Source organism: Suillus clintonianus, assembly GCF_016758775.1.
Source record: "Suillus clintonianus strain FC179 chromosome Unknown DEU56scaffold_127, whole genome shotgun sequence".
In the NCBI taxonomy this organism is placed as follows: domain Eukaryota; kingdom Fungi; phylum Basidiomycota; class Agaricomycetes; order Boletales; family Suillaceae; genus Suillus; species Suillus clintonianus.
Window position 1 is genome coordinate 48,855 of NW_024539351.1, and position 14,212 is coordinate 63,066.

The 14,212-nt window shown below is 50.6% G+C and overlaps 5 protein-coding genes across 5 annotated transcripts; 3 read left to right on the forward strand and 2 right to left on the reverse strand.

Annotated features, from left to right (window-relative positions):
• Positions 1-13: 13 nt before the first annotated feature.
• On the forward strand, positions 14-3,071 carry DEU56DRAFT_984341 (uncharacterized protein; the record flags this gene model as incomplete). The annotated part of the gene is made up of 12 exons (XM_041359993.1): positions 14-388; positions 441-527; positions 578-775; positions 832-853; positions 907-1,045; positions 1,094-1,125; positions 1,176-1,244; positions 1,300-1,408; positions 1,460-1,513; positions 1,568-1,627; positions 1,676-2,329; positions 2,376-3,071. The coding sequence occupies exons 1-12, from the start codon at positions 130-132 to the stop codon at positions 3,069-3,071; spliced, it is 2,379 nt and encodes a 792-aa protein (XP_041202812.1). The 5' UTR covers positions 14-129.
• Positions 3,072-3,224: 153 nt separating this feature from the next.
• Positions 3,225-3,786, reverse strand: DEU56DRAFT_760715 (U6 snRNA-associated Sm-like protein LSm7; the record flags this gene model as incomplete). Its single annotated transcript, XM_041350461.1, has 4 exons — positions 3,225-3,466; positions 3,515-3,624; positions 3,649-3,725; positions 3,775-3,786. The coding sequence occupies 4 exons, from the start codon at positions 3,784-3,786 to the stop codon at positions 3,225-3,227; spliced, it is 441 nt and encodes a 146-aa protein (XP_041202813.1).
• A 72-nt stretch (positions 3,787-3,858) lies between these two features.
• On the forward strand, positions 3,859-7,621 carry DEU56DRAFT_834351 (armadillo-type protein). Its single transcript, XM_041354705.1, has 15 exons — positions 3,859-3,987; positions 4,044-4,102; positions 4,151-4,255; positions 4,310-4,588; positions 4,640-4,792; positions 4,840-4,989; positions 5,044-5,154; positions 5,205-5,848; positions 5,901-6,045; positions 6,097-6,168; positions 6,217-6,358; positions 6,410-6,744; positions 6,799-6,895; positions 6,945-7,183; positions 7,239-7,621. The coding sequence occupies exons 1-15, from the start codon at positions 3,948-3,950 to the stop codon at positions 7,260-7,262; spliced, it is 2,595 nt and encodes an 864-aa protein (XP_041202814.1). The 5' UTR covers positions 3,859-3,947; the 3' UTR covers positions 7,263-7,621.
• On the reverse strand, positions 7,622-11,035 carry DEU56DRAFT_834353 (ATP-dependent protease La). Its single transcript, XM_041354706.1, has 11 exons — positions 10,422-11,035; positions 9,961-10,370; positions 9,823-9,914; positions 9,583-9,777; positions 9,419-9,535; positions 9,273-9,362; positions 9,125-9,221; positions 8,956-9,073; positions 8,172-8,881; positions 8,047-8,112; positions 7,622-7,996 (listed from the first exon to the last, which is right to left on the reverse strand). The coding sequence occupies exons 1-11, from the start codon at positions 10,975-10,977 to the stop codon at positions 7,739-7,741; spliced, it is 2,709 nt and encodes a 902-aa protein (XP_041202815.1). The 5' UTR covers positions 10,978-11,035; the 3' UTR covers positions 7,622-7,738.
• Positions 11,036-11,170: 135 nt separating this feature from the next.
• DEU56DRAFT_760718 (uncharacterized protein) lies at positions 11,171-14,150 on the forward strand (the record flags this gene model as incomplete). Its single annotated transcript, XM_041350462.1, has 4 exons — positions 11,171-11,354; positions 11,402-13,011; positions 13,060-13,554; positions 13,605-14,150. The coding sequence occupies 4 exons, from the start codon at positions 11,171-11,173 to the stop codon at positions 14,148-14,150; spliced, it is 2,835 nt and encodes a 944-aa protein (XP_041202816.1).
• Positions 14,151-14,212: the final 62 nt, after the last annotated feature.

Below are 14,212 nucleotides of genomic sequence, written 5' to 3' on the forward strand. Positions count from 1 at the left end.
GCTGACCGTATCACGTTCTTCAAGGTCAATTGTTGTGGAAGCCATTCCCATCTCCCCAGGCGCACAAGGGCTTGTCTCTGTCGCCCACCAGAGCAGTTCCACAAAGTCTTACAGCTTTCGGTTTCCAGCATGGCGCAGAGTTCATCCAGTGTCCAGTCTAGTCCCTATAGTTCACAACGGAGACATGCTTCCAAACACCGTTTCTTCGTGGTTGAACTGTCACAAGCCCTTTTCGACTTCGTGATTCGACTTCTTCCAGCCCAAGAAGAGATGGCTGTAAAGGAAGATGTCAGGAAACTCCTTGAGAGGTTGATTCGCACAATCGAACCTGACAGCCGACTGCTATCATTCGGAAGCACGGCGAACGGCTTTAGCCTTCGCAACTCAGGTGAGCTTGGAATAGCTTGTCTCTTGCTCGTAAAGGCTACAGTTTACTATAGATATGGATCTATGCTGTCTCATCGATTCCGACGAGCGTCTGTCTGCATCAGACCTGGTTACGATGCTTGGCGACCTCCTAGAACGCGGTTAGTTGACACTGGAAATACGTGTCGACGTTCATTTACCGTGCTACCAGAAACCAAGTTTCACGTCAAACCACTACCTCATGCACGTATACCGATCGTCAAGCTCTCCTTAGATCCATCTCCTGGACTACCACATGGTATCGCTTGCGATATCGGTTTTGAGAATAGACTCGCCCTGGAGAATACAAGGCTGCTCATGTGCTACGCTATGATCGATCCCACACGTGTGCGGACACTAGTGCTCTTCCGTGAGTTCAATCACGGATTATCAACATTCTTCGATGATTCAACGGCTCTATGATAGTCAAAGTATGGAGCAAGCGGAGGTAGGGATCTCAAATTATTCGATGTTTTCGCGTTTTCTCATTGTTTCGAGCAGAAACATCAATTCTCCGTACCAGGGGACACTATCGTCTTACGGCTACGTTTTACTTGTCATATATTTCCTCATACACGTGAAGAATCCGCCTGTACTACCAAATTTACAGCAAATGCCTCCTCTACGACCGATTTCTCAGGTGTGCAAACCATTCTTACATATCCTTCCTGAAATTAACTGGTTTCAGGAGGACACCCACATTGGGGGGCATAATACTTGGTCGGTCTTGGCTATCATCACCTCGAGGCGTCCCTAACTCCACGCTGCAGGTTTTTTGACGACATAGAACTTCTACGCCAGCGATGGCATTCATCTAATACCGATAGTGTGGCTGATTTGTGAGTCATTGCTCAATCGCTTCGTGTTTTAGAAGCTGGATTGATCTGTAAACAGGTTGATTGATTTCTTCCGATATTATTCTCGTGATTTTACCTACAATACAGGCGTTGCTTCCATTCGAGGAGGCTTATTGAAGAAGGAGAGCAAGGGATGGCAAAACGAGGCAAGTAGCTGAGCATCCTTGCGTGCTTTTACGTGTTGATGGGCTATGCAGCTGGCAGCCGGCCGATATAATGACTCCAGAGAGCGAAATCGGTTTTGTATAGAGGTACGCGAACAGTGATACTTGTCTTTGATTGGTCTCAAGTTCCCCGTTCAACAGGATCCGTTTGAGATCGACTTCAACGTTGCCCGATGTGTAACAAAAGAAGGGCTTTATCAGGTATGTTAGTTTTCAGTATACCGTAACTTTGCTTATCGATGGCGCTAGATTCGTGGAGAATTCATGCGCGCGTCTAGGATCCTTGCAATGCGCCCTCGCGCCCTTGTTGCACTTGCTCAACTGTGTGAAGAGAAAGGTGAAGACCCGCAAACGACATCACCTCCATCTGTCTTCGTCCCGCCCCGCCTCTCCTTTCCTCCTCAGACGCCATACACCGTTGGGAGCAACTCCATGAGACCCAAGGGTGCACCGGCTGAGCGACTTTCACCCCAACCTGAGTTCTTTGAGCCTGAAAATCGACATTCGGGCGATAGCTGTGTTCCGTCTCGTACCCCACCCGAGCACATGGCACCAAGAAGGACCCAGTGGACTAGCCCGCCCCCACCAGAGGCTCCGGCTGCCCACCACGCCATATTTGAAGATCAGCTTGACCAAGGTCTTGCACTGGCAACGTCTTCGACAATGGCGCGGGAGGCTGGGAAGACAACATCATCTCCTGAACGTTCTGAACTCCTCAGCGATGAAGAGCGTCGATCAGATGCTACCGAGTCCGATGAAGTGCAATCCGTTCAATCTTTTACTGAAGGATCACGTGCAACTCCCTTAGCATCTACGTCCTATATCGAATCCCCGACGTCTGCTGTTGGACCCGGGATCCGAGGCAGGGTGCCCTCGAGATCTTCGCGTCCTAGTGACAACAAAGTGGTTCCACAGGCCACGAATGAGGCCACCCTAATTGCTTACAAAGCTGAGCTCCTTCGTCGTTCACACTCTGGCCCTCCAAATGGCAAGTCTAATCGTTTTTTCGTGGCCTTCTGCCACATCCATTGCATATACTCCCACAATCGGACCGTCAATTTCAACATCCTCCCGCTTGCATGTTCCTGACATGTCTGCTTCGACCAACACTGTATTCTATGAAACCACGGGCACGCCGCCGCGATTTCCCGCATACCCGTTACCCGCACCTGCACCATCTCACCTGTTATCTAATGTGCCATTTTACATGCGAAGCTATCTTGACCAAACCGCTAACAATACCGCTACAATCGATATATCCAGAGACGGTTCATCGTCACCACTCTCTCAGGCGCCATTCTCACATTCACACACACATACGCCCTCCACTGCCACAATCACCTCCCGCGTCCAACTTATATCACGACATCCTTCAGGTTCGCCGCCACATTCGCCGCTGCGCAATAACATGCATGGACGTATGGGGATGTTATGCGAGCCTGGAAGTGATTCATCTTCGCCGACATCGGGAAGTTGCTCACCGTCTCCTTCACCGACTCTTGTGCACCAGCACCAGCACCAGCACCAGCATGCAGTTGATGAGTTTACACGATACAACACGTTCAAGATGGTTGCTCCTCGGCTGAGACGCATTCGTGCGGATCCAGTAACGGTAGATCTGACACCTGATGATGCTTTGCGATAGCGCGAGGCTTGGATCGATCGGTAGACATTACTTACACGTGCTTACATAGCCTTCGCTTTGACCATACCAAGACCCAAATCTCCTATTTGCTTACGAGCGGTCACATTTAGTTGTACAAACAGTAGAGGGATACATGGACAACTGAAGAGGAATCTACTCCTGAGCTACGAAAGGGTTCGCAATTTCTTCTGAGCCGTCTACAGGACTGAGGAGAGTGATGGTGGGTCCCCGAAGGACTACGAGGTTCAACATACGGGATTGAGGTTCTGGCTCTGTAGAGCGACTGTCAGTTGTGTGTAAAAGAGGAGTGCTGATGACAGCACCATTAATCTGTTCTTCGACCTCGTCAAGGACGAGATTGAGCAATTGATCATAACCCTTGAGGATTCCAGTGACTGAATGAATATGAGACGATGATCGATTATGTGAATGGACTAGCTTACCTTCTCTTCCGCCAGTGAATTTAACCCTTATTCTCTCATTGACGTACTTGGACAAGTCGAGGATGGCTTCCCGCTTGCCTTTACTTGAGTCTTTCCAACATGAGGAGCCACTGAAAATGAAGAAAGTGACTCACTTTACATCAGATGAAGGTGGAATTGGTCTACCACGAGGTGGAGGACCACCTCTAGGGCCTCTAGCTGGAGCACGACCCTGTTATTGAATGAGATTGATTAAGTGAAAAAAAGACATTGAATCGTACGCGATCTGCCATTGAAAGTGATAGCACAGGCCTTGAGCTAGCTTGGACTGTTTGCAGGTTGTAGACAACAAAACACAAAAATTGAAAAGCCGCCAAGGGTTTCTTCATCACTCTCGACGTTAAAGCTGATCAAAATCCCATCTCTCTTTTAAACGACTTGTCACGCTGCCATCATGAACGCCAGCGCACTCCTTGCTAATACCCTATCTCCAGGTAAGCATCTTGTCAGTCATTCCTCATTCAAAAAAGTCAATATCTCCCTTTCAAAGATGCTGCAACGCGTCAAACTGCCACTCAGCAACTTGAGAGCGCTTCTAGGGAGAACTACGTATGTTCAATCATCCTTGGCCTTTACCGTGCTCACTCCTTTCAATAGCCAGTGTACATGTTGATGTTATCAGATGAGCTACGCAACGAGAATTCTCAAATTCATACACGCAATGCTGCTGGTCTTGCACTCAAAAATGCTCTCTCTGCTCGTGTACGTAAACGCGTGAATCCTCACCTGCCATCACATTCAAACCATCTTCTATAGGATGCAACAAGGCAGGACGAGTACTCTGCAAGATGGATGGCCCTCGATGTCGATGCTAGGCAGAAAATCAAGGAAGCTTCCCTTTTAACTCTTGCATCTCCTCAACCAAGAGCAGGCGCAGTCGCAGCCCAAGTCGTTTCTGCCATCGCAGCAGTAGAGTTGCCTGTTGGTCAATGGCCAGATCTCGTCGAAATCCTTCTCGGTTTTATCAACACGTCTGATGACACAAATTTGAAGATCGCCACCTTGCAAGCTATTGGTTATATCTGCGAAACTATAGTACGCCTACTTTTGTGCCGCTCCACTGTCTTTCCTCATCTAGCCCTACAGAAACCGGAGGTCTTGGCAGTGAGGTCCAACGAGATTTTGACCGCTGTCATCCATGGCGCTCGCAAGGAGGAGCCATCGTCAGAAGTTCAGCTTGCCGCAGTCCATGCCCTGTTTAACTCCTTGGAGTTCGTGCGGGACAATTTCGACCGAGAAGTACTCATCTCTCATTTCTCTCGCGTTTGTTTGCTGACGCGTACCAGGGAGAGCGAAACTACATCATGCAAGTCGTCTGCGAAGCTACCCAGAACCCGTCAGTATCAGTTCAAGTCGGCGCTTTCGAGTGTTTAGTCAAGATCATGGCGTTGTACTACGACAAGATGGCATTTTATATGGAACAAGCCTTGTTCGGCGTAGGACCACTTGTTTATTCTCCCCCGAGTCCTCCTGACGGAACATACTTCCAGCTTACTGTCATGGGCATGAAGCATTCTGATGAACGAGTCGCACTGCAGGCCGTGGAGTTCTGGACCACCGTATGTGAGGAAGAGATTGAGCTTGCCCACGAGGCACGAGAGGTACGCGCCATCCACATTTACTGTCCAAACCAATCATGGTGTCTCCCCAGGCTGCCGAATACGACGAGCCACCTGAACTGGAATCCAAGCATTTTGCCAAGGTTGCCCTGCCAGAAGTAATCCCGGTCCTTCTTAATCTCCTGACACAACAAGACGAAGACGCCGACGAAGGAGAATGGAACCTTGCCATGAGCGCAGGCACTTGTCTCAACTACATGGCCCAAGCTGTCGCGGATGCTATTGTTCCCGCTGTCATCCCTTTCATCGAGGCACACATCAAAGCTCAAGACTGGCACCAGCGCGAAGCAGCCGTAATGACGTTTGGCTCCATTCTGGACGGTCCTGATCCCCAAGTTCTCACCCCTCTCGTCAACCAAGCGCTTCCCCTCCTGATCGGCATGATGAACGACGAGAATCTCCATGTGAAAGATACCACAGCGTGGACGCTCGGACGAATTTGTGATCTTCTAATTGTAACGATCAAGCCCGACATACACCTTCATCCTCTTATTTCGGCGCTCGTCAACGGTCTTTCGGATCGCCCGCGCATAGTGACCAACTGCTGTTGGGCGCTCATGAACCTCGCCGATCAGATCGGAATCTACCTCGATGATCATATTACCTCCGCTCCTGAGAGTCCGCTCTCCCCATACTTTGAGGGCATAGTAAGCGCCCTTCTGAGGGTTACCGAAACGTCAGTCCTTTTATGTTCACGTGATTGATATCCACTCTGATGTTGTTTATAGCACCGCAAACGAATCCAACTTCCGAACATCCGCATACGAAGCCATCACATCCTATGTCTCCCATTCGACTATTGACTGTATTGCTGTTGTGCAAAACACCGTCATTGCAATTTTGCAGAGAATGGAACAACTTCTCAATATGCAGGTGCGTTTTCTGACGGCATTACTTTGGGTTGCATCTCATGTCCGTTTTTAGAACCAGATCGTCGGCGTTGACGACCGTAATAACTGGAATGAGCTGCAGAGCAATCTCTGCAGCGTTGTCATCGTAAGCCATTGCGTTCGTTTTGTCACGTTGTAGCTCATAGATACACAGAGCGTTATTCGGAGGCTCAGCTCGGGTATTCAACCGATGGCAGATCGCATCATGACCCTCATTCTCCAGCTTATCCAAGGAGCAGGAAAGACGTCGACAGTGCTTGAAGACGCTTTCCTGGTTGTAGGATCTCTAGCTGCCGGTACGTTTCCCCTCCGATCGCGTCCACCCTGATATCGAGGTTCTTCGCCAGCACTGGAAGCCGGATTTGCACCATACATTCAAGCCTTCCTGCCATTCTTGTATCCTGCCCTCAAAACACACGAAGACACCCAGCTGTGTATGGTCGCCGTCGGCATAATCGGGGATATCTCACGTGCACTTGGCGATCAGAGCGCCCAGTACGCAGGCGCGTTCATGAACGTTTTACTCGAGAACCTGCAGAGCAACGTTCTTAACCGCAATGTCAAGATATCAATACTATCGTGCTTTGGCGATATCGCACTCGCTATAGGACCTGCGTTTGATCCTTATTTGAATACGACTATGGACGTACTGAGACAGGCGGGTTCTGTGCAACCAAACCCCGTAAGCTGGTTTATGGACTTTTGGGCCTGTCAAATCTTGACTGGTGCTTGCTAGCTCGACTTTGATCTCATGGACTATGTCGCTCAACTAAGGGAAGGAATCCTAGAGGCATACACCGGCGTCGTCACTGGGTTCAAGAACACTGAGAAAGGTTTGCGTCTTCCATTTGTACTCATCTTGCCACTCACAATCGTCCCTAGCACCCGCACTACTCCCTCACGTGCCCAGCATCCTCGAGCTCGTCCACCAATGTTTAGCTGATGACGAAAGATCTGACTCCGTCGTGAAACTCTCATTTGGCCTCATCGGCGACCTCGCAGACTGTTTCCCCAACGGCCAGATCAAAGAACACCTGCTCGAAGAATGGATTGCACACGAATTCCGCAGTAAACGCGGTATGCAGCAAGACACGAAGAAGACGCTGCGGTGGGCTCGGGAAGTGAGTGCCTATATCGTCTATGTCTCAATAAAACCGACACTAACGTTCCCCCCAGATGATCAAACGCGCGACCGCATAGACGGCCCCTCCCACTCTACACACATCTCATCCCTTGCACGCGAATCTATCTCTCATTCTCTCTAATTCTCTCTATCACTTTGTTTTACATCATCCCGTCAATTCAATCGCCATCTGAAGGAGGCACATGGATATCATTTTTGCATCTGCATGTATAGAAGACGGTATTACTGGTATCTTTCTGTTCTTTGTTTCTCCAACGAACTCAAAAGCTCTCGTTGCTGGAGGTGTCGCAAGCAAGAGTCTGTTTTACATCAACCGTTTTGCGCCCCTCGCCTTTTGTATCCCTTACCGAATCCTCTTCCTATTCCACAATTAGTTATCATTCCTTCGAGTAATCAGAATCAGAGGCATCGTTCATTTGTGTAATACAAGATGAGTACAAGGAATACATACATAGCGATAAGATCGAAATCGAAAGAAAGCAACCAAAGACGAAGACACAACGAATCTAAAGCGATACAAACAGGATATGACTCAAAGTCGACTCTCCAACAACACGGTACTCTCCCTCCTCCATCCTAACGCACCACGCCCAAACGCAGCTTCAAGAGCCTCATCGATAGTCCTCACAAAGAAAAATTGCATCTCCCGACGGACCTCCAGAGCCACGTCATGTTCCACATCTTTGCGGTTCGCCCACGGTAGGATCACCTTGCGGATCTGTGCGCGGTGCGCACCGAGCACTTTCATTCGAATTCCGCCTACGGGTGTCACCCGCCCACGAAGCGTGATCTAAACAGAAATCAGGACAGACTTCGCGTGTAGTATCTCAGGGTGTGTACCTCTCCCGTCATAGCAATATCCTTCGGAACACACGCCCCGCTCAAAAGAGACACAAACGCACATATCTAGCCGCACCTCACTCAGCGCTCCCCAAAAAAAAACAGGACAAAAAGGCAAAACGCACCATAGCAATCCCCGCACTCGGCCCATCCTTCTTCTGCGCCCCAGCAGGCAAATGCAAATGCACATCAATCACATCCGGAACCTTCAGGGGATCAACCCCCCTCCCAGCCGTGATCCCCAACTCAAAAGCATGCGTCTTTACCCAGCTCAACGCAATTTCCCCACTTTCCTTAATCACGTCTCCCAAGCTCCCCGTAAGCTTCAACCTCCCCACCCCTGGAACAGCGGTGCTTTCGACGGGTAGGATACCCCCCTCGCCCATACCGGTGACTACGAGCCCGTATACGACGCCCCGTTTTTCTTCACGGTCGCGCTCTTCGGTGTCCCAGCGGGGTATACCAAGGATCTTTTCGAGTTCGTGGGGTTCTACGGTTGCCCGCCATTCTTTCTCGTTCTCGTTATTGTTATTGTTCCTGTCCCCTTTCTCGTTCTCGTCCACATCCCCGATCTGCTTCGCGTTCCCCTCCCCTCCCGCCGCACTACCACTCCCCGCGTCAAGCCACTCAGCCCATTCCACAGCCTTAAACCTGACAACAGCACCAATCGCACGCTCCAGACTCCTAACGCCCGCTTCGCGCGTATACATCGTGGCAACATGCAACAACGCGTCGTCGGTCAATGTTAATTGGGAATCTGATAGCCCGTTGGCGCGGATTTGCTTTGGGAGGAGGAAGCGTTTGGCGATATGCATTTTCTCGTCGTAGGTGTATCCTTGGAAGGCGTGCGTTAGTTTTGATATGGTGGCGGTGGCGGTGGTAATGGTGGGTGGAAGCAGGGGGACTTACCTGATAGTTCAACCACCTCACATCGGTCGAGCAAAGGCGCAGATATCGTATCTAGAGTGTTGGACGTGCATATGAAAAGCACCTGACTGAGGTCTATAGGTACATTGATATAATGATCCTGCACCATCATTCGTTAGTCAAATCCACCGCAAAAAAAAAAGAAACGAACGTTGAAGGAATGGTTTTGTTCAGGATCGAGAACCTCAAGAAGGGCGGCAGCAGGATCGCCGTGGAAATTACTGTGTCCCACTTTATCCACTTCGTCCCTGTTCGTTGAACGTCAAAAACTATCCCTCGCCATGTGCAGAGAAGCTTACAATAAGATTACGGGATCATTTCTGCCAGCTTTGCGGAGAGCTTGGACGATAGAGCCTGGTCCGGATGCCACGTATGTTCTCCGGTGTCCACTGTTAATCAAATCGAACTAAGCTTTCGAGCAAAGATGAAATGAGAGGATACGGACCGGATCTCTGCTTCGTCCCGAACGCCGCCTAGTGATATCCGCTGGAATGGTCTTCTCAGAGCCTTTGCAATTGATTGTCCAAGAGATGTTTTTCCTGTTCCGGGGGGACCGACAAACCTGTGGACTATTCGACGGATATATGCATGATGTACAGATGGACCCACAAGAGTATTGGTCCCTTTACGCCCTTGTTCTTCGTTGGTGGGGTGGATACAGCGACAGGGGAAGCATCCGTTGCGGGATTATTCCCCTGAGTCTGAGCTGCATCTGCGATGGCGCGCAAACGCACGACTGCAAGATATTCCATGAGTCTGCGTTTTATCTGGTCGAGGCCGTAATGGTCTGCGTCCAGCTGTGCGCTAATAAAGAGTGAGAGGAGAACATAGTGTTCAGGCGCGACCTACCGTGCTCTGGTGAGGAAACTGTGGTCCTTGAAAACATCAAGAGGGGTAGTAGTGGTGTTTGATGGCCATGGCACGGACGTAAGCCATTCCAGCTGTACTACGCTGAGTAGAGGTCCTTGATACGGTGACTGGACTCACGTATGAGCGAATGACACCATTCTCGACGCTTCCCTGAGGAATCCTCTTCAACCTGCGCCACTCGCGGACGCCGACTTTGCGTTCCTCTGAACCAACGTCTAGGGCTTCAATCTTGCGGCGTAAATCAGCGAGGTCATCTGCATCTGCCTGGTCGTCGTCGTCCAACTCGCTTATAGCACCACCCGTACCGAAGCCGGGACCGGCAGTAGCAGGAGAGCTGTGTAAACTATGTAGCTCGCGTTGAATTGCTGCTAATTGTTGACGGAGAAAGTATTCCTTTTGTTGGCGGGAAAGGGACTCGTCTACAGCTGATGCGATCTTCTTTGAGACTTCTTGAATAGAAGACTGTTTGACGAAGAGTTCTGTAGCGCGACGGAGACGGTCCTCTACGTCCGCAGCAGCCAGGAATGCTAATACAAAAGTGTTAATAAATGCAGGTGAGAGAAACGAAAGCCACTGACCGAGTTTGTCTGGGTATTGGGGTGATACAGCGGCTACGAGGACGTCTGCCATCCAAGCCGCACGTTGTTCTGAAATATCCTCTACTATTGCAGCTACTCTTAGCCAGTCGTCCTTTCGTTGTTGCTGGAGAGAGTCCTTTGCAAGACGATCGAGGAGGATGAGAGCAGCGTCTTTGAATGATTCGACTGTGTCTCTTGAAGGCGTGCCTTCAGAAGAAGGATAGACGACATTGTGAATAGGAAGACACTCTAATTGGTCTATTTGAATTGGAGAAGGGAGACGAACGCGCGCGACGCCGTGGAGGGAAAGTAGATATTGCTGAGTAAGGTTTCTTGGTCTTACAAGACGCACTACTCTTGCAGCAGTTCCGTATGTAACTTCGGAAGGTGAGTCAGGAGCAGGAAGTGGTAATGCAGCGAGAACTGCATCAGAATCATCCAAGTGTGAGATAATAGCGTCGGCGAGCGAACGACTGATGGGAAGCGTAAGTCGAGCAGTTGGTAGTAGTATTAATGGATGAGGAAGTAGAAGAACTGGAAGTTTAGGTGACCCCATCACTGTCGTCGTCGTCGAGCTTGTTGTCTAATTAATAACGCCGTCGTCGTCGTCGTGTGCCGCTTATGACGGGGTTAGGCCGTGTCCACATCCACAATTCACGTGATTTATTAAAAGTCATGTGATCACGCGTTCAAAATGAACCAAGTGTTGTTCGAATTGAACCAAGAGAAGCTCGACGTCGTCGCCATCGATGTGGTCGAAAATAAGCAGCGCGCTCAAGCCGAACAAGGACGTCGACCAAGACCTACAAACAGATGTTCTATCAAGAGTCTATGAGCAACATCCAAACCTGTCCGTATTTCACGAACAACCATCTTCCAAGAAATTCGGTCTACCAAAGAAAGTCAGATCACATCTTCACTTGAGATCAAACAGTCAGTCTTTTCAATTCCATTGGTTCATATTCTGACCAGTTCAACAGGCTCGCAAGTGTCTCTCACTCGTGGTTCATCAGATACAGTTCGCGAATCAAGTCGTCCCTCCCTCGACCTAGGCAGCGTACGTTCCATTCTCCGCGATCCAAAGACACCAGGAACAGGCCAAAACGTCCGTTTCTTCTCTCGCGATGCATACAAACCCATCAGCCCAGACGCTTCAGCTTCGACATCCGAACCTTCGCCAATCACTTTCGCAGACCGGCTCGCACGCGTAGCTCGTCCATCTGCAATGGAGGTATTTGCAGAACAAGACACTTCCAATCTATTCAACTTGGGTCCTGGAATCGAAATCCCACCAATCCTAGACACAGCAATCGAATTACCTGAGGCATTCCCTCAATCTTCAACTCCCTTCAGAGCCATATCGGAAATCATCATCGACCCTTCATTCGCCATATCCCCCACAACCTCTACATTCTCAGATGAGATAAATATCCCCCCAACATCCCCTCCCCCTCCCATACGAAGCCGCTCCCGCGCACTCAGCGACACTGTCTTCCAAACAATGCTTAGAAAACACGCACCAGAAACTGAGATCAACGACACCTCAGGTCCTTCACTCGTACTCGCTCCAGAACCACCAGACCCATTCCGCGCAAATGCCACAACCTATTACACTCCAGGAACAATAATCCCGCCTACCCCTCCCCAACCAACCCACTCCCGCACAGCTTCCAAAGACGAAGACATCATATGGAACCTCCGTACCCAACTAGCGCTCTCACAAGAACTCTGCGCACAGTACGAGATTGATCTGGGAGCGAGAGACGAACTCGTTCAAGCTCTCACCCAACGCGCAGAAGTAGCCGAAAAGGAAAAAGAAAAGAGCAGAAATGTCTTGCGCAGCTGGAAAAAGAAAGCAAGTGAACTCGAGCGCATGTGTCGCACCCTCGAAGAAGAAGTCGATACCTCCAGACAAGAAAGCCTCGAGCGCAGCGTCATGGACGAAGCAAGCGGAGAAGCCCTCCGCATGCTCCATCGTCAAATATCACAGCTTGAGCGCGAAAAGGAGGCATTGCAGGACCACGCAGATACCGCTCACCTACGCGATCAGCTCCATGAGAAAGACGCAGAACTTGACAAACTACGTGAGGAGATAAAAGGCCGGGATGATGCAGAACGCGTCTTGCGTGATGGGATGCGCGAGGCTAAAGAGCAGATGGATCACCATTCTGCAAGGTCTTCAATGGCTGAGGAAGCTCTCGTCGTGGCAAGTGAGGAGGAACGAGTGAGGCATGAGACCATCGAACTCGCATGGGCAGAAGAACGGATGCGAATGGTCGATGCGCACAAGGCTCTCCAAGTGGACAAGAACGCCCTCTCCGACGCAGTCCAGCGCATGACTTCTGACCTGGAGCATATTCAATCAGAACACGCCAACGCCATCGAAATCGCGCACAATGACCTCGACGCAGCCCACCAAGAATCCGCTGAACTTCACAGCAATATCGAAGACCTCCAGAACGAAACCGAAGCCCTCAAAACCGACCTGGAAGCTCTCGAAACCAAGCTCCTGAACATGGAAGAAGAATGGAGTGTAGGCGAGAACCAGCGCGCCGACCTCGAATCAGAGCTCCTCCGAACCACTGAAGAGGTACGCCGTCCCGATCACTCGTTTCATTTACTTGCTAACACCTCCCAGCACGAAACCCACATCACATCGCTGACAGCCGAACTCACCTTTGCCCACGAAAACATCTCCCGCCTCGAAACCAATATCAAAGAGCGCGACGCCTCCATCTCAAACCTTACCACCACCCTCCTCTCACACACAGACGAAGCCGAATCCCTCCGCGAAGAACTCGCCACTCTCAAAGTCGAGCATTCTCGTGCTTTCTCTTCCCAGACGCGCGCCCTCCAAGATCTTCAAACGCAAGAAAAAGACTTGCGCACGCAGCTTGAAGTGGCGCTTCGGGAGCGGGCGGAGAGCGATATCATGCTGGTGAACAGCAAAGAGCGCGTGGGGTCGTTGATGGATGAAGTTGCGAGGTTGAGGAGGACAGTGCATGAGATGCAGCAGACGAGTGCTGCACGCGAGGTTACTATTGTGCAGTTGCGCAAGGAGCGAGAGAGGGATCGGGAGGATGTTAATGGGCTTAATATCGCTCTTGACTCGAAGCAGCAAGAACTTGAACTCGTGAGTCCCCCTTGATATTTTTGGTTTCATATCTCATGTGGGATGTACAGATCAAGAGGAAGATTTCCTTGAAAACTGCTTCTACACCGACGCCTGTTCCGAGCAGGGCTATAAGGCGCGAGTCGATGGCGGGAACGCCTTCTTTATCCTCGCGGCCTCCTTCATCCATGTCAGACGCATCGAAAGATGGGAAATCGGATACCCCTTCTTTAGCGCCCCGGGCGAGTCTCAGCGCTCTCACCCGTAGCGTCCGTATCAACGCCAACGCCCCAGGCAAAATGGGTCCTCCAGCTCCCAAGCCTCGTTCGTCTCTTGCAACTCCCACACCTCTCACCCGCGCATCCCTAACTTCATCTACATCCCGCGCACCGTCGTCGCTTGGCAAATCAGGCGCGACTCCGAGACCCAGTGGGCTTGGGCTAGGCGTGACGACGCGGAGGGTGTCGACGAGTTCTGTAGAATCGAACTTGAAGACGCCCATCGGTACTGGTGCGAGGAGGGTCAGTGTTAGTTCGAGCGTGCCTAGTGAAGTTGATGAGAAGGAGAACGCGAGTGCTGGTGGGTTAAAGAAGCCGAGGAGGGCTGTGCCTGCATAGACTCGCTGCGCCCCAACACACCCCCACCTCGTTTCAACACAACCCCGCAGAACTTAGACCTA